General features: G+C 32.0%; 1 protein-coding gene across 1 annotated transcript in view; it reads right to left on the reverse strand.

The window, feature by feature from the left end:
* LOC109395280 (contactin-5-like) overlaps nt 1-21,041 on the reverse strand; it is a 1,255,350-nt gene that overhangs the window by 402,537 nt on the left and 831,772 nt on the right. Inside the window, exons 5-6 of the mRNA XM_019666163.1 lie at nt 20,261-20,384; nt 19,962-20,137 (exon numbers count right to left, since the gene is read on the reverse strand). Of these exons, the coding sequence (XP_019521708.1) occupies nt 19,962-20,137; nt 20,261-20,384 (300 nt within the window). The remainder of the gene's footprint in view (nt 1-19,961; nt 20,138-20,260; nt 20,385-21,041) is intronic.

Below are 21,041 nucleotides of genomic sequence, written 5' to 3' on the forward strand. Positions count from 1 at the left end.
AGAGAGAGAGAGAGAGAGAGAGACAGAAAGTTGTTCCAAACTTGTGAATATATATACATATATACATATACATATATATACATATATATATATATACACACACACACACATATATATATATATATATACATATATATACATATACAAATATATACACACACACACATATATAGTGAAAAATAGTAATAGGGACAAAAACAAATAAAACAGATACTGAATAAGATATAGAGTATCGGGGGAATGACCTTAAATAATGTAATATATAAAAGTAATTTCTCTCAAACTGATGAGACAAATATAGGTGACATACAGATCCAGGGAGCAACATACCTGAGCATCATAGCAAAGGAAACATCAGGGTAGGACTGTAAGTGACATTGTCAGGGAGTGGGTAAATCAAGTCACAGCCAACATTTCTACTATGGCTGTCTCTGCAAAGATATGATTTGGGTAATCAGATCAGGAATTTTTAGTAAGCCTAAATAGGATGAAGGTGATTTTTAAAAAATTTTTGGCATTGACATGGGAGTATAATTCAAGGGCCTATCCTCTATATAATGCTAACATTGAAAGCCTACTTCAGGAATAACTTTTAAAGTTAGATATGGTCAGAAATTTTGATGTTAAAAATTAATTGGGTGTAAAAGGAAGAGGAAGATGAAACCAGAAAAACACCCTGCATTTTAGTTGGAGTAAAAGCTATTTCAAATTATTTTTTCAGTAGAATGTTGGATTTACTATGTGTACCTTCCTACCCTCTCAATTTATTATTGTAAATTCCACTATCCATCCTCTGCCTAACTTTTAAAGAAGCAAATGTGTGTTTCAAATTTCTTACCATATGCTCGCTTCTTGACATACCATATACTAACTTCTACCTCATTCCTCTAATGAAAGTACTGTCCTGATATTTAGCAATGTTCTCTTAATTGACAAATGCAGCTTCTTTATCCTTATTACCTGCACATAATTTCACAGAATTCGATATGCTTAGCAACGCCTTGTACTTGAAATCTTTGCTTCATTTTTTCCATGATTCTACTGCTCAGTTTCTTTATCTCCCACTCTATAACTGCTCTTATTGATTTAGTCTTTCTAAGGAGAGCAAATGTCTGCTTTATCACATCTCTCTTATTATATTAAGTTCCACTTTAAAAAGCAACTAACCTATTTTCTACTTTAGCTCTCACTAGTAGAGAGGTCATAAATAGGGTAGATATATTATCTAAAACACAACAAAGGGCCCCTAGATAACATATTTTCTCAATTTTCTCTTTTATGTTAATGTTGATTCCTGATTTTTTGGATTAATATTTTATAATAAAGTAGTACAAGTTTATGTTCTAGATGAGTATTCAGTCTAAAAGAGCAGGCAAAGCCACTTCTTAACCAAGTACACGAAAACACACACATCCTTGATAGGGCAGGTAGATAGATAGAAATGAGCAGGAGAAGGGGAGACCTACTCCCCAGTTAGAAAGACCCTCGCTGCAGCTCCTACTTAGGCCAAGACCTCTTGCAGCTGTCCTCACACAGGGCACCATGCCTTACTAGCCCAGCAGGATTCCAGCCTCACACATGCCCCTACATCAAAGGGATGTGTTGTTAGAAGCTAGAGAGAGAGAAATCATCCTGCTTATCAGAATGTACACTCTGCTTCTCAGGGTCATTATAATGAGCTCAGACAACCTTGGGAGCAAGAAGGGAGCATGAGGTACGCTGGCTGGGAAAATGAGAGGTATTGAAGAGGGAGAGAGGGGCAGACAATTCTACCCATTGAAATGAAACCTCTCACACAATCGAGGGAGGGACTTCTTCCCTCTCTTGGGTCAGCCCGCTCCCTCTCTCGGAGTGGACTCACCTTTACTAATGAACTTCTTGCTGTCCTACGCTGCACAAACTCTGTCTCTTGACTAAATTCTTTCTTTCAAGAAGACAAAGAGCTGAGGTACAATGTCATTCCCAGTAACATCCTCACATCAACATTTAGAATTTATCATCATTAAGGTAAATTGAATCACCAGGTTACATGCCTTTATTATGCCATTGAGAAAAAAATATCTCATTCATTAAATGAAGGCTTAAGAGGTGAAAATTTCTCTAATGACTTATGGTATTTATGTAAGAATTGAATGTCCAGTGAGCGGTTTTTCTCTAAACCTTTTAAAGCTAATAATACATATCTTATGTTGGCCTTGTATTTCTCCTGTCTTATCATTTACTAGTGAGTTAGCATTTGAAAAGGTACATATGATTAATAAGTAATCAGTAATTATTTTCTAAACTAAATAATGAAACATTTTTAAATGTTATTTTAAAAGAAAAATAATTAAGAAAGTTAAATTTTAGTACAACGTTGTATTGAAACATACATGAGCTTTTCTGTTCCTTTTTTACCCTTTGTGCAAGGTTATAAATTTTGAGAATTTATAATTAATAAATTATAGAGATAGACCTATGAAGTCGTTATAATCTATGAATAAAGAAAAGCAATTCAGTTTTATAGTTTTATAGGGAGATGATAATGTGTCTCCATGGCAGAGGCCAGGGGAAAAAATAACATCTGTTATTAGCAAAGATGCAGGATATCTTGTGGTAGAGAAGGCTCTATGGACCCTGGTTATGAACATGTATTTCTGGTTCAACAAGATCATGTAAAAATGTATGCAATGAAATATTTTATTTATCCTTAGCTAGTTATGCTGAAATGTATTTGGCAATATCAAAGAAAACCTCATTATTCAAAATGATGCAGAGATGCCATGGTTGTAAAGGTAAACAAAATTAAGATGATAGTTAATTTTGATGTTTTATATTAAAATATTAATTTAGCTTTATCCATATTTATGATGCCATCCAGATTACATTAGGAAAAGAATACACTATATGTAATTTGACTAATATTTTAATTTTATATTATTAGTGCTTCCAAAATATGAAAACTAAAATCACAAAATTTGGAAGGCAGTTAAAGCCTGCTTCCAAAACATTTATTTTGAAAGTAGAAAAATACACCTTTTTAAAATTAAGTTTATTTGGGTGACAATGGTTAGTAATTTTAAATAAGAGGTGGTAGAAGAAAAATACTTATTAGTACTACTACCTAGTTAAGTGATTTTAGTTTAGTTACAAATAATAACAGTAGCTTTAAACTTTAGGTTGTATTATGGAAAATAGTTTGAACTAAAGTTAGATATCTAGATATCCCTAATTTCTAAGGCTAGGCCTTCTTCTAAGGTGAGTACAATTGTAATAGGCTGAACAGAGCTTATTTTGGAAGATTAACCCTGGTGCCACATTACTGAAACCTCCACAGTCTCCATGTATTCTCCATGTATCTTCTGAATCAAGTGTGACCTGATGACATTGATAATCAAATTACATGAGTTCTGTTTTTTACCTTTCTGATAATTAGGGTTGTTTTGAGTTTCACCAGCACATTAATAAAAACCATTATGAAGGCCTCAACATAACATGAGACTATACAACACTTGATTTATTAGAAAAAATACCATTAGAGTGAAAGCAGTTGGCAGGCATGTTCTCGGCATGGCATCACTTTGGCATAATCAGTGTGAATATATTAAGCCCTGGGATAAAGCAAATCAAAGAGTAGTCTTGTGTGAATACACTGAAGTATAAGTTAAAAGCAAAAATGATATAATTGTGTGTAAGTACAACAGATGTAGCACAGAAAGCTCACATCTTTAATCTGGGCTGTGTGGCCATAAGTAAGATATATGGCTTCTATCATTTCAATTTTCTGATCACAAAATTAGAGGTGGAGAGACCACTCACCATAACCCCAGGATTGTTAAAGTGATTTAATGAGCTATTAGAGTACATGCAAAAATTCCACAAAGACTAGGGGAATATTACTCCTTTTATTTTATTCAGATCTGGATCTATAGTCAGATAAAACAAGACTTGAATTTTAGTTTCATCTCTAACTATGTCACCTAAGCAAGTGAGTTATCTCCTTCAGTTTCCTTATTTCCAATATGTTTAAATGTGGATAATGTCTAATGTATGGGATTTTTGTTTGTGACTGAATATGAGAGTACGTATATGCAAAAAGCTTACTCCAGTATCTGGCATATAATAATCACTTACATCTTAGCAATTATTATTAGCATTGACATTAAATACTATTAATGTTTATGTCAGTGAGCATAAATACTATATAAATGTCTAACATTTAAAATAAGTTATTCAAATTGGTTAATACAGTTATTTTCATTATAGTGTTTATTTGGTGAACAATGACAGCCTTGACTTTTTTTTAATCTCTAAAGGTGGGTGAATTAACTAAGATCAAAAATATTTACAGAACATTTTAAGAAATAACTTTGGAAAATATCTCCAAAATATAAAATATCACAATATTAAAAGAGTAAAAACACTGCCACACAATGTTCTCTACAGGAAGATATAATTCTATTTATCTATCAAGAGTGTTTTAAAAAATATCAAAACTACTGAAATATTGATAACTTTTTCAGTTCTTATATTCTTATAATAGAATTTTAAAAATATAATAATTGTAAGTCAAGCTGTCTAAATCTGTTTATGTATTGATGCACAGGGACTCAGAAATTTTGTTTAATAAAAATGCTAGTTCCACGTCAGCATTTATTTATATATATTTTTTTTTGTGAATTTAATGACTGTTTATAAAATTCCATGAATTATCATTTAAATAAATATGTTACAGTTGTGAGTTCTTTGGTGGATGATTTACTATGTTTATAAAAACAAAATTGATATTAATGACCTGATTTGATGTTCTTTACTCACAATTTATACACATATTTTTGGTTATTATGTTGAGATAGATGTGATCCTTTTAAAACATTATTTAATTTCCTGTGAACTAGTTAAGAAGGAAATTCTCTAAATTTATCTACCTATTAAGAGTTAAGAAGTAAATAAATTTTTTTTTCTTATGGTGGGCTGAAAACCAAGATTTTTTAAAAAACTGACTGAAAAAGTAAACCATTATTTCTGTATCTTTTGACACAAGTTATAGCAGTGGAATTGAGTAGATGCCTTAAGTGTAGACAACTGAAGTAGAATAACATTTGCACATGTGTTCTCAAAGAACTGAAGAGCAAGGACTATTCCTTAGTTTGACAACTTCTATCACTATTTCCTGATTCTATGTCTACAACCCATTGAGGCTATGGAATGAATAGGAAACTTTCATTGCTACCAGGATCAATAGAGAAATGTTGCTAGAATCCTAGGATCATGTTTAGAAAGAGAAGTCAGAGAGCTTTATTCTGTCTGCTGTCAGGGACATACAAAAGTTTTTTAAAAAGTAACTTTTCCATATTTCTCTGAGACACCTTAGTTTTCCTCAGACATCTATTATATTATATTAATAAAATATATATTATATTACCAGTAGTATATAAAATAATATATAAAACATTATTACTAACTTACAGATGAACATCAACGCTTGTTTTGATATTAATATTAATTCTATCTATTAATATCCATATATGTATTATCCATTTTAAATGTAGTAATATTCTCATTTACTACTATCTATGTGGATCTTTATAATTCATGAAATGTTTCTGAATAAATTATCTTATTTATTTTGATTCTTGATTGCAATTGTTAGAGACAAATGTATATGTACCTGCTAAGAAATCATTGTTCTCACAGGTCTCAGAAGAGAATTCCTTTTAAGGGTAGTGGCCACTGTGGTACTGGAGGGTATTCATTTATTCACCTACTCATTCTGCAAACATTCTCTGAGTGTTGACTATGGACTTGAATGTTAGTAGTTGCATATTAATCTAAAACAATGAATGAGGTATGAAATCTTCCCTCAGTGAATTCAGTCTTGTAGAGTCATGGGTGTGCACAAGCTTGGAATGGCTATTGGGAACCAAAGATGATTTTCATAAATAGTTGCAGTGTGATATAACAAGAAACAAATATACTAAGGAACATATGAGAAAGAGAGAGAGAGGGGAAGAGAGGAGTTGGTTGTTGAACAGCAGCACAGCAGGCAGGGAGAATATCACAAGTAAAGATATGATATCATAAACAAGAATAAAATGTTTTAAGAACTGTATATAGTTTAGTAAAGCCTGAGTATTAGAGAGAAAGCTGTAAATGTAGGCAGAGTCTAAATAATAAATGTGCTTGAGGCCATTTGTAGGAATTTGCACTGTATTCTGGAATGGATCAGAAGATGTTAAATTTTTTAAGGACAGGCTGATCAGAGCAGTGTTCCTTGGATAGGAAGAAAAATGAAGAAGATAAAGAATAGTAACTCATTATCTAAATACATAAAAGCAGACACATAGATCAATGAAACAGAATAGAGAGCTCAGAAATAAACCCACACACATATGGTCAATTAACTTAGGACAAATGAGCCAAGAATATACAATGAGGAAAGGACAGTCTCTTCAATAAATGGTATTGAGAAAACTGGACAGATATATGCAAAAAAAGTGAAATTAGACCACTTTTATTATATCAGATACAAAAATAAACTAAAAATGAATTAAAGACTTGAATGTAAAACCTGAAACCATAAAACTCCTGAAAGAAACCATAGATGGTAAGCTTCTTGACGTAGGTGCTGGCAATAAATGTCAGAATCTGACACCAAAATAAAAAATAAACACAGGGACTACATCAAAATGAAAAGTTTTTGTACAACAAAGGAAACCATCAACAAAATGAAAAAGTAAACTACTGAATGAGATAAAATATTTGCAAATCATGTATCTGATAAGGGGTTAATATCCAAAATATTAAGAACTCACACAATTAAATAGCAAGCAAACAATCTGATTAAAAATGGGCAGATCTCAGTAAACATTTTCCCAAAGAAGACATGACCAACATCTACACGAAAAGATGCTCAACATCATTAATCATCAGAAAAATGCAAATCAAAACCACAATGAGATATCATTTCACACCTGTTAGAATGGCTAATATAAAAAATGTTGGAAATAACCAATGGTAGCGAGGATGGGGAGAAAAGGGACCCTTGTGCACTTTGGTGGGAATGAAAATTGGTGCAGTCACTGTGGAAAACAGTATGGAGGTTCCTCAAAACATCAAAAATATAACTACCATATGATCTAGCATTTCCACTCTGCGTATTTACCTGAAGAAAACAAAAACACTAACTCAAAAAGATGTAAGCATCCCAATGTTTGTTGCAGCATTACTTAACAATAGCTAAGATAGAGAAACAACCTAAGTGTCCACTGACGATGCATCGATAAAGAAAATGTTCACACACACACACACACTCTCACACACACGCACGCACACTGGAATATTATTCAGCCATAAAAAGGAATGAAATCTTGCCATTTGTGAGAACATGTGTGGACCTCAAAGGCATTATGCTAAGTGAACTAAGCCAGACATAGAGAGATAAATAAAAGAAGATCTCACTTATATATGGAATCTAAAACAACAACAATGAAAGATTTAAAAAAGCTCATAAATACAGAGAACAAGAGAACAGATTGGGGGTTGCCAGAGGTGGGAGGTGGAAAGAGAGAAATGAGTAAATGGTGTCAAAAGGTACAAACATTCAGTTCTAAAACAAATAAGTCATGGGGATGCAATGTACAGATTGGTGACTATAGTTAATAATACTGTATTGCATATTTGAAAGTTGCTAAGAGAGTAGACCTTAAAAGTTCTTATAATAAAAAAAATATTTTTTCTGTAACTGTAAGATGATAGAAGTTAATGAGATGTGTAGTGATCATTTAGCAATGTATACAAATTTTGAATCATTATGTTGTACACTTAAAACTAACATTATATGTCCATTGTACCTTAATTTTGAAAAATAAATAAAATTTAAAATATCATTTAAAAGAAAAAGGAAATAGATAAATACATACATGTCCATAGAGACAGGTTTAATGGCTTATGAAATGGTTATCATGCCCCAACAAACTCCATACTTGTCCCTTACATCGCACAGAATGGACAGTACATAAGCCTGCAAGAGAAGTAATCCTGGTCCCATCTTGGCCTAAACTTAAGAGACTAGCACCATAAATATACCTCAGAGGATATAATCTTATACAATTTATAGACTAGGTTAAATGACCAATGTCTGAAAATATCCTAAAAATAGCTGTGAAAGATAATTAGGGTGTTTTAATCTGAGCCTCCTATACAGACTCATAAAGCATCATTTACAGTTTGAACAAGGCTCCAATATAATGAGTAGAAAAGGCCTTAAAACAACAACAAAAACAAAACAAAACAAAACACTCCTGCTTCAGATACACAAGTAGACTTGTTAGGATTCAAAATGGAAGCCGCATGAGGTCTCATTTGCCCAAAGTACTAAATTTGAGTCAAAACAAAAACAAAAACAAACAAAAGAAAACAAAAACACTACAGAATGCTCACATAAAGTTTGGGATCATTAATTCACAGTTTCTAAAACCCTTCTAAGCAAACCACAGCTAATTAATTGTTCTTGATTAGGGGTTATCCTCTTAGTTTTTCTTTACATTTCTTTGGAAAGGATAAATATCAGTTAAACCTAACCATCATGTGATTCTTCCACTGGGTGTTACAAAGTTATGACAATAGGAAAGTGGTAGACCTCTGATGAAATAATTGAAAAAAACTTCTAGAGGATATGAAATGAGAATTAGTGGTAAAAGGATTGGGAAAATATTTATAGAATGTTATAGCTCCCAGGCTGGTTTTAGCATCTTTTACTTAGTTTAAGTTTATAGGTCAAAATGTGAGAGTATAAACTCTAAATATTTTTCTAGTTCAATATAAATTTTATAACAATGACTATCCTCTATATGGAAGAATATTTTCCTGGAAGAAGGTTAAAGTCTAGAGGATACCTATACCATATTTGGAAAGGAGAAATTCATTTCACTAAGTAGACTTTCTATATTTTGTATTTTCAGCATCTTCCTCTACCTTGACTCCTTTCTACTACCAAATCCAGGGACTGTTCACAGTCCTGCGGGGCCTGGTGCAAACCACTATGGGATGCACTGCACACACCAGGGCTGTTCCCCATATAAGCCCCAGCAGTCCTAGAGCTGATGACACTGATTTATGGGGGTAGACTGGGACAATGGGCTTCTTTCTCAACCCAGCTCTCCTAAGGGGGCTCTTACCTCTCCAGAGATGCCAGATAATGAATTTTGTTTGCAGGCATTAGATTTATTGGTCTAAACTCACACTACAACAGACTCCCTTTCCCATTAAAACTCAAATATATATATATATATATATATATAAAACTCAAACATATATATATATATATATGAAATGTCAACAAAACTCTGTTATACATCCTCATTCTGTTATGAACAAAATCAATATCCACTATAATATCATACTTAAATGCCTTGAATACTGATTTCTGTCTCTATCATTACTGAAATTGGTTTTTGAAAGTCTCAAAATCCAAAGGTTTTTCTGAGTGTTATTTGTAGCATTTCATGTAAGTGACAGTTCCAGCCTTAAAACTCCGAATGCCATTTGTATTTCACTCTATTTTACTGGACCTGTCCTGCTTGTCTCAGATCATTCTTCTCTTGTGCCCTTCACTCACACCTTGCTTTCTACCTTTTACTATCTTTCTGTCAGAGAAGTGTGTATATTCCTAAAGGTTAGTCCTCAGTCTTTTTTTTTTCTTTCTAGTATAATTTCTCTTCACGAAAAATATCCTTATGGTTTCACTGAGTTTCTCAATGTGCTCTATGGACAGTTTCCACCTGCTTTTCCTGAGCACCAACCAATATTTTTAAATGTTGGGTGTTTTTTTCCTGAAAGACAGAATAAAACCTTCAAGCTGAAATTATTTTATTCTTCCAGAATCTTGCTTTTCTTCTCTTGGCGACTTTATTATGTAACAACATTATGAATTGTTCAATTTAATTGATCAAAGCTCGCAATCTTGATGTTATTCTAACTCCATGTTTTTAACACTTCTACCCTCATCCATTCAATTATTTGCAAATTCTCATTTATTTTTGAGTCTTGCACAGATGTCTATTCTATTATATCTAATACATCAGGGACTTCAAGACATTTTTACCTAGATTATTAAAATGATTTTCTAACTTGACTTTCCCTACAGAGTTCTCTTGGATACATATTCCAAGAGCAACCTATGCTTACCTCTGCCCTCTGTATATTTATAGGGTAAATTAAAAACTTCTGTGCAGTTATGATAAGCCATCAGGGGTTTATGCAGGGGCAATGTGGGTGGCATTTGCTTCACACAGATTATTTCAGAAAACAGTACAAAGGTGTTTTAGTAGAGTTGGGGTAGGATGAAGAAAAGAGATCTTAAGGGGTAGAAAAAGTGGGCAGGATTTCCAGGAAGGCAATTTTTCTGGTAGTTCAAGGGGAGATATTGAGTGTATGAACTAAAGAAATAGATATGGAATAGAAGGGTTTGTACTGATTTTGCTAACCTTAAGGTTTAGCAATATACAGTGTTCATTATAGCTCCCTAACATCTGGAACAATGCCTAAGAGAGAGTGGAGATTGAGTAAATGTGCTATGAATAAAATAACTACAGATATGGTAAACAAACATTGCAATGCATGGTAAAGTACAGTATAGGGTAGAAAAAGGCAGGTTATAAATATGAAATTTGAAGTTAGATCTGAGTTGTAGCTGCTGTTTTATTATTTACTGGCTGTTTGACTTTGGGAAAATATTTTACATTTCTGAGCTTCAGTTCTTTGTTTCCATTTATAAATTAAGTCAATAATAGAAATCTCTTCATAAAGTTGACGTGAGGATTAAACAGGGTGATGACGCATTAAATGTGTTGAACAGTTTATATGGCTTTTAAATGCTCAGTAACTATTCCTGTTTATTTTTATGTTATTGTTTTAAAATCTATGGACATAAAAGCATATACATGAAGGTCAGACAATTAAGTTCGCAAACTCATCCTAGAAAAAGTGCTACATACCTCATTGCTGAATATCACTAAGGTCACCTTCAAAGTACTCCCCTTGGGAAGCTATGCCCTCACACCAGCACCTAGTCCACCCTTCAAAGCAATTTTGGAACTCTTTTTCTGGAATGGCCATCAGAGCTGTCATTGTATTACCCTTGATGCCCTGAATATCATCAAAATGTCTTCTTTTCAATATTTCCTTTATCTTTGGGTAAAGAAAGAAGCCATTCGGGGCCAGATCAGGTGTAGGGGAGGAGGGTGAGGGCGTTCCAATACAGTGATTTGTTTACTGGCTAAAAACTGTCTCACAGACAGTGCCTTGTGAGCTGGTGCATTGTCGGGATGCAAAAGCCATGAATTGTTGGCGAAAAGTTCAGGTCATTTTTGTCTTTTTTGCATAGCCTTTTCAGCACCTCCAAATAGTAAACTTGGTTAACTATTTATCTAGTTGGTAAAAATTCAAAACAAATAATCCCTCTGATACCAAAAAAGGTTAGCAACATTATTGCAACAAGTTCGTGATATTGTCAGACCTCATATATGTATACATATACATAGATATACATACATATAGATATAGATATAGATGATATAGAGATAGAGACAAATATCATGTGATTTCACTTTTAAGTGGTCTCCAAAAAACAAAATAAACAAACAAAACAGAAACAAACTCATTGATACAGAGAACATTTGATGGTTGCCAGGTGGAAAGGGGTTTTAAGGAAGGGTGAATAAGGAAAAGGGATTAAAAAGTGTAAATTGGTTGTTACACAGTAGTCATGGGGATGTAAAGTACAGCATAAGGAATATTGTTAATAATATTATAATAACTATATGTGGTGTCAGATGGGTATTAGATCTATCAGGGTGATAGATGGGAGGGTGTTGGGGGCAAGGTGAAAAGGTGAAGGGGTTAAGAAACACAAATTGGGGGTTGGCGAAGTGGCTCAGTTGGTTTAGAGTTGGCTTGGGAGCGCGATCTCTGAGCAGCAGGGCCGCCAGTTCGGTTCCCACATGGGCCAGTCATGCTGCGTTCTCTGCAGCTAAGATTGTGAACAACAGCTCAACCTGGATCTGGGCTGCCGTGAATCGCCGGCGATGGCGTAGGCTGCAGCCCCTGCTGCAGTGGGGCTGTCATAAGCTACCATGAGTGGTCAGCAGCCAGAGTGAGCTGCCGTGAGCGGCCATCCAATGGCCGGCTACCTACTGCCTCACCCAGGAAGAGCGCAATGATCATAATGCCAACATGGGCCAGTGAAGCACTGTCCTCCACAACTAGACTGAAGAACAAAAGAACAGCAGCTTGTCTGTTCCCCTTCCCCGATCCCATAATAAAATCTTAAAAAAACAAAAATACAAATTGGTAGTTATAAAATAGTCATGGGGATGTAAAGTATAGATAGGAAATATACATGAAGAGTAGCAATGTTTAGCACTTAGTGTGGAAATTCAATCGAGCCACAAGAATGCCAGGCTGGCTAATTCATGTCCCACTCTGACTTGTCCCTCAAAAATAGGGTTTTTATGAATAATTTTAGAAATAACTCATATTTCATGCCTGCCCCTTTGTTTATACTTTTTAGTTTTATATTACTGTCTTTATATTCAGCTGGATCATAAACTGTCCTGAGATGAAGTTACTATTTTATCAAGTAAGCCTGGCACTAATTAGTAAGATTTAAAACTCCATTGTACTTTTACGTCTTGGAATTTTTTGAGCTTGGGAATGGTCTCTAAAGACACTCTGCTAAGGACTAGAGAGCAATGAATTAGGTAAATGGACATGAGCGATAAGAGTGAGAAGATTTATACACTCCCTGATATTGGTCATTCCATGTTGCTCCACACAAGGTGAGTGAAGAACTGCTTTTCTGCATTTCTAAAAATAAGAAGAGCACTGAGATCAAATGGGTCAAGACAGGCTAGTGGTGCCACTTTGCTGGAAGTCATCTGTTACATAAGACAGAGTTATTCATGATTTCAATACATAATGAAAGTATATGCTCAGATGAACTTTAATAAATAAAATACTTGCAAATTTATGTTATGTCACAGAATTAAGGATTTGAGAACAATCTGCCACAGATTTTGACTTTGATTCACTTATCATAGCTGTTCTTTAAAGCACAAAATTATGTATTTTTAATTTAAAAATGTATTTGTGCTCTCAATGAATCCATACTGTCATTTGTCAAGGAGTCATACACTTCTATATCTATTGTGATCAGAATAATCATCTTTTTAAAGGAAGATTTAAACCATATACTCTGAGCAATAATTTTATGAGTTGTTTTGTTTACAAAAACAATATTACATCAATTTTGTAATAAAATTGAATATTTTTACAAATAATAAAATCCTCTATGCCAATTTGACTCATTCACGTGACTATTCAAATGATTTAATAAATTTATTATGGATAAAGCCTCACAGACTAATAAAGTAAAGCTTTGGCTATACTGTAGAGTTAGCAATTATTCAAATAATTGCATTGGATTTTAAACACAAGTAAGATGTGCTTTTAAAGTTTAAGGCCGATTTTACTTTAGGAGAAAAAGCTATGAAAAAGCTAGAGAAGTAATGTTTGAGTCTTGTATGAAAATGAAAGGTTAAATTAAAGGGCTTAAATACAAAGTCTATAAAAATCATATAATCTCTCAAAGAGTTAAGGGGGTTATTTTAATCAACTGCTTCAAGAAAATTAATGAAATATTTTGGAACTAAATCACTTAAATGCCCTGAAATGCAATATGTTTGAATTTATATATGAACTATCAGTTTACCAGGGATGTTATATAAAGATATTTTTTAAAGCAAGACACAAAATAAGGAGATTTTATTCTTGATTTATTTTACATTTGACTTGCTGGTATGAATTATTTTTAAAAATTCTAACTTTGAATTTCTGAAGGATATTTGAGAAGTGTGTAGTGTCACATTATCAGTTCCAAATTCTCATCAGCATGGTGATAAGCTAATCTAGTGAAAAGGTTTATATAGTGTATACTTGCTTGTCACTGAAGAGAAATAATTATACTAGGTGAGGAAATTATCCTCATGGTGAAAATAAGCTACAGGAATAAAATATACTTTGTCAAAAATAATCTTATTGATAACTAATAACAACTATCACTAGCAATAATACATCAACTTTGTGTTTGTCTTTTTCTAAACTTAAAAACAGTTCACAGACGTGACTTTTCCACCTCATTAATTTTTACTATCTTATAAAGTATATATTTATTAATGCTAAAGTACATTATTAATTTTATGCTGTGCCATGTTTATAAATATTAATTTAAGGAGAACTTAAAATGAAAGATCCTCATAAATAGACATTTAGACACGTGAGAGGTAGGTTACAAGGAGAAGATTAGCAAGTATGCAGAAGCTGCTCAAATTCATTACCTGCTTAAATCAAAACTTAAAAAAATGATTTATAAATGAACTGAATAGCTTCATGATTAAATTCTAGTTACATTTTAAGAATTGGCTTGGTTTTATGTCAGGCTAATTAAACTTTCTATTTAAGTGATATAGGGATGTTGTTATGATCTCTATAAAAAGTCTCAAATGAGAAATTTCTATGAGCATTAAATGTCAAGAAAAGATTTTCTTCTCCTAAGAAACTTGGAGAAAATCAGAGTCCTTTAAACGTTTGTCTATCAATTTGCTCTCACCACTGGGAATCCTAAGGAAATATTTGTGTCTTGACCACAATAATTTGAGACATGGCATACACTATCTTAACCTCTTATTATGAAATGTATTTTTTCTTCGTGCTGTACTTACTGATTTACATACTTATCTTTTGGGGTGCATAATTTTATATAGCAAGTCATATAAATCACCTTTGGAATGAGGTTAAGATAAAACATGTTAGTAAATAAATACTTATTATTACTTAACACTAAATATATATATATATATATATATATATACACACACATATATATATATACATATATATATATATTTTTTGCTATTTTGCATCTGTTGATATATTGAGTCAATAGGAACAAAGCTTTAAAAGAAAATCATTTTTTTTGCATTTATTTAATTTTTCCACACACTAGATTTACCATTTATTATTGTTAAATCACCAGGTAATGCTGCCAACATTCATTTCCTTATCACCATTCTCTTCAAAGGCCAGGACCTCTGACAATATTATCAGTTTTTTCATAATAGCCAGAGGAATCTCTGTCGTGTTTCAAATTCATTTAGAACATTTATCTTTCCAGATCCTGATGTTAGATCATCCAATTATTTTTTTTAAATATAGGAAAAAAAGAGTTATTAAAAGGGAAAATATGATAATAAGAAAAAATAACTACATAGCAAAGTTACTATAAATTCCCAAATTCCAAATCTGTAAAGAGACTCAATGTTCCTCAAAGTCTTAAACTGCCAAAAGGAAAATTAAACAAGTGGTTTATTAACTAAATATGAATGATGAGAAGAAAGGCAGAATGATACTTACTTATATCTTACTTATATTTATATAAAAGTATATATAAACATATTTATATTTGTTACTAGTATTTATTTTTGTTATATCATATAGGTATTAATGAACTGATTATAAAATGATGAAAACATACATGGTTTTTTTAAAGGTTATAATATAGTTTAAGAGAAAAACTTAAAACTAAATTGAATATGTCATAAAGTGAATATAATACATATTTATATTAGAATAGGAAAAGATTGAGCACCACTAAAGTTAAATAAGAGGTATCATCTGTAAAACGGATTTACATATTACAATATAACAACTCATGTTGGTCATGAAGATGAAAAGTTAATGTCTTTTTTCTTTTTTTTTAAATTTTTCAATTATAGTTGATATTCAATAAAATTTTATATTAGCTTCATGTGTACAGCATAATGGTTAGACATTTATATGATTTATACAGTGATCCCCCTGACTACTATAGTACCCACCTTGTACTATGCATAGTTATTACCATATTATTGACTATATTCCCTATGCTGTACTTTACATCCCATGACTATTTTTTATTAGTTTCAGGTATACAAAACAACATAGTGGTTAGACATTTATATAATTTATGCAGTGATCCCCCCAATTAGTCTAGTGCCCACCTGGCACTATACATAGTTATTACAGAATTATTGACTATATTCCCTATGCTGTACTTTACATCCCTGTGGCTATTTTGCAACTACCAATTTGTATTTCTTAATCCTTTCACCTTTTTTACCCAGTCCCCCAGGAGTGTTGGGAGTTAATGTATTTCAAAACACTTAGAGCATTGTCTGCCACAGAAATATTCAATAAATATAAGCTACGAATGTAAACTCAAGACCTTAAAAAATTGTTTTCAAAAATCTCTTTTTACTAAACTATTTTAGTAATAATGTTATCCTACCCTCCACAAGAACTTATTTGGAACAATCTTATATGCACCACTAGCACCTAAATTTTAGTCTCTATAACATAGTCAATGAAAAGTAGCTGAATCTATGCTTGAATTGGGAGTCTGGCAGGGGATCAAGATGTTATTAGAGGAAAGATAGAATATTTTAAAATGTATTTCTGATTAACAAGAGGACAAAGAAGCTAGCATTAAGGGAATCTCAATAACTGAACTGTGACAATTTGCATATGTATATGAATAAGTTGAATTTGCAAAAATGTATGCAAGTGTAATGTTACTCAAAATCAGAGTTTAATATGATGTGTATGCATAATACTATGTATGTAATTTTCATGCAAAAGAAGACTCTACTAGGATATGTTTAAATTTTATTATCTTTAATAAATGAGATTTTCAGTATGTGGATATCTCGATTCTTCAATTAAATATGTATCTGTTTATAATATAGATTATTCCTTTTTTTCTATAATTAGAGGAGAATCATCTGATGTTTATTTAACACTGTCAGTGGGTCTTAGAATCACATCATTTTAAGCAAATGTCATATTCCAAAATGTGAAAGCCTGTGCAAAAGCTATAAATTTAAGTGCCATTAATAAAGTAAAAATAATGTTTAAATTATAAAAAATGTCAAGTCTGTTAAACAGGTCTCACTTTTGAAAGAAGCCAGTAAAATTCAACTGGTTGGTAACTCAGAAACTGATGCTGAATTAGGTAATATGATCCTCTTTTCCATTTTCTTTTAGATCATACTACTATTAAATACTGTAGAAAAAATATCTGATAGTTTTTGTATATATGTATAAAATTAATGTATAAAAGGTAAAAATATTTACATAATAAAATTATTATGAACTGAGTTAAGCATAAAGTGTAACTCAAAAATATGCACAAGACAGTTATAAGTATTAATAAAAAGTTTTTGTAATCATCTTGATAATTTGCAGTCTAATTTTATGACATTTAAAACCTTTAATAGACTCATGTATTAGGTTTGAATAGTTGATTTGATTAAGTAGTTTTTAATATTTGTCTAAATTTGCTAAATACATTAGTTTTGAAATATTAGTTGTATAATGAATATTTAAATTTTTACATAAATAGTGGTTGATGGGTAAAAAGGATTAATAATTTCAGCTTTAAATTGTGTCAAGTAATGATGGTTCTTCCACTCACAAAAACCCTTTAGATTTTAAACATTCTGCTAGCAATAAATAGGGAGTTCATTGTCTATCTATGAGGCTGGATACAGAAAATCATGACGTAAAGGAAAGCTGCCACAAAGGTTTTTGTCTTACTTTACCTTTGCATCCTTTCACTTCTTTTGAGAAACCCTTTTCTTTTTTCTCTCACCAACTTTTTACCCCGTTTTCTTCCCTAATCACAAAACTACCTTGACTCCTAGAATCCTATAGCAACCATGCTCATACCCAAGTAACTAGAAAGCAAGTTGATCAACTCTTTACCCTTTCTCTCTACCACATATATTTGCCTTTTTTCCCCAAAGATCACCTGGAAAAAAGATAAAACTAAACCTAAAGAACTTTTTTTTATGTCATCAATATAAACATAATGATATCTAGTGGGGGAATAATTTTGAGGCAGAAGCGGCCTTCCTTTTGTAAATGACTGACTCCTTCAACCGGCACCGAGGGGCCCTTATGCATATGTATGGCTTCCGGAACACAATGTTGAGTCAGGTGTGGTGGGAGTAGGTATGGGCAGGGACATAAATGCTACCAATGAATGCATATGTATGTCTACTCATATGTTTAAGTTAAAAATAAAGCAACTATTGCTGTTAACTCAAGCTCAGAACAGCTTGATGCTGAATAGGTAAGAGAGATGATGGATGATAGATAGATAATAGATGATAGATAGATAGATAGATAGATAGATAGATAGATAGATAGATAGATAGATAGATGATAGACAGATAGACAGACAGAGGGAGGAAGCTTCCCTTGCCGTCATTGAACTGTAAATGTTGTTGCCAGTTTGCTCACTGTAGGTGGGAGTGAGTATTTGATAACAGTGGCTACTAGTCTTTTCAGGAATCCTAGTAAGGCATGGTCATAAGAACACCTACAATCTTCTAGCAAATAGATTTATGCTCTGTAGGATGCAGAAAATTTCACCTATTTTGCTGCCACTGTGGATTTGAGGGAAAGAAACAATTGATATACTCGCACAGGCTATTGTGAATCGGTGTGCGTATGTCAGATTGTATAGTCCAAAGAGAAAGGTATAAGCCACTAATATTTGTACATCATGATCTCTGGATTTCCTGTATTCGTCTTGAAAAGACTGCTCTATTTAACAGAGGAGTGATATGGAAGGTTATTCATATTGTTTATTAAGTTCCTTTTTAATGTGCATAATGAAAAGTTTTAGGTTCTGTGATGCACCACACAATATTTTCTAAAATGAAAAGTAGGCTACGATCTTGGTATATCTGGTATCTGTAAAGTACCTGTATGAACTTCTTAGCCAAATATAATTTAAAAGATAACATTTAGATTTTTCTAGGACCTAAATCAATGTTCTCCAAACCAATCCATTATCATTTTTTTTTATTCTTTCCTTTTCTCCTTCATACTCTTTTAAAGGGTGTCTGGATTCTGCTTAATCAGAAATAATAACGTGAGGATGATTATATAGAAAAAAATCAATTGTTCCATTCTTCAGGGTGTAATTTTTAACTTAAAAAACACTTTGTGATAAATTATGTAGCAAATAGTTACATATGAATTATTAACACAAAGATTCTTGCCCCTCCTATTTATATGTTAGAATTTGTAATCCTCAAGTTTTTAAATTCAAGTAGAATTACTTACTAAGGAAAAATATAAAGTTTTTTTCACCACGTAGCCTATCCTTAGTTTGGTGTAAGCCCTCATTACAAGTGAAATAATTTCAAGAATTTTAAGAAATCAATACATTTAATTAATTAGACATATGATCTATTTTAGAAAATGTATATATTCTCGTTAGTATACATGATTATGTGGGGTCTCATTTTTCTAATAAAAAAGTTAGGTCAAACTGGGAGGAAGGTATAGTCAGAATCTCTGAAATATTAGCATTTCAGAGGACTTTTTTTGGTTAATTGACCATTAGCAGAATTTTTAGAATATGCTATCTTATTTCCAGAAGAATCTATAGCAAATAGACTATAATAGACAGTAAAAGGATAAAAGCAGATAATATGTAGATATTTTAAAAAGCAGACAGAATTAGGAATCTATTTTTTCCTAGATTTCAAAAGATATTTGAATTCTAAACTTTATCTGCTTTCATGAATAGGATTTTTCACCTCCCAGATTAGTATGTGGTTTATTTGAAGAAGGCAAACATTTCAGGAAATTTCAGAATATCTCAGGAAGAAATGCATTGTTTGCATAGTTCTAATCTTTACCAAGGTTTTCCACTATTTTACATTTCGAAGTTTTAAGCTTTTGCCTTAACAACTTTAAAATTATATATATATATATATATATATATATATATATATATATATATATATATATATATATATATATATATATACTGCATACATATATATGGAAAAAGCATAAACTTTACTCACAGGCAAACTGAAGTATGGCTTCTCTACTAAGAATACTTCCAAAAGTGTTGGCTGCTAAACACTGATAATGACCAGAATCCTTTGCTTCACTTGGATTGCTTATAATGAAGGTCCCGTCTATCAAACTGTAGCGATAATCACTTTCCAAATCTATTTCTGTTCCATTTCGAAGCCATCTTAGGAAAAATCAGAAGATAAATATGTAAAAATGATTTGAGACATAATACTCTCTGGGAGTGTCAGAATTTTATTAAAGGGAATTTTTAAGACTTAAGAAAAATAATTAATAGAATGTCTACCTGTAATTGGGAACTGGGTTGCCACGAACTTCACAATTCAGTGCTACTTTCTTTTCATCAGAATCAGTCGGGAAAATTATATCATCTGGTTCTTGTACAAACACTGGCCCATAGTCCACACTTTCTGTAAGGACCAAAGAAGACACACTTTAAAATTTCTTAAATTATCAATACATGTTTTTTTCTCACTTATGTTTGCATTCAAAATTCTTGCTCTTTCCTTGTACTCAACAGTCATATTACCAAAGTAAAGGTATAGCTATCAAATCACATTGTTTTAGTAAGGTGCAGAGACATAACTAGAAATTTTTTTTTTATAATTGACTAAGACTGTCTTTAAAAATGTGATATAGGTAATGGAAAAACAAACATTGCAAGCATTGGTTTTGTACATTTTTAAATATATATGTCTTTGTATTCACCTGAAGCACACTATTATCATCTAAATAATACTAAACAAAAACATTATCTAAAAAAACCCTGCAAGTTTGTAAATCTTTTAGAATGTTAAAAAGAATACACAATACAATAAAGAGAAAATCATGAACTAATATTTTATTACTAGTTGGGTACTATACATATGAAAACATTGGTCATGCATTCTTTGGATATTCCTTCTTTCATTCATACAATCAAGCACTACTTAGTGCTAACAATGCTGGATGGTAGGGAAAAAAGTATGTAATGCAAAAAAAATGCATTCTCATGGAATGAGGCATGTCCTCAAGAAAGTCAAATAACTGAATAAAAATGTCAATACTGTATACAGTTAAATGTTCAC

The sequence above is a fragment of the Hipposideros armiger genome, unplaced genomic scaffold (assembly GCF_001890085.2).
Source record: "Hipposideros armiger isolate ML-2016 unplaced genomic scaffold, ASM189008v1 scaffold_462, whole genome shotgun sequence".
NCBI classification, from domain to species: Eukaryota; Metazoa; Chordata; class Mammalia; order Chiroptera; family Hipposideridae; genus Hipposideros; species Hipposideros armiger.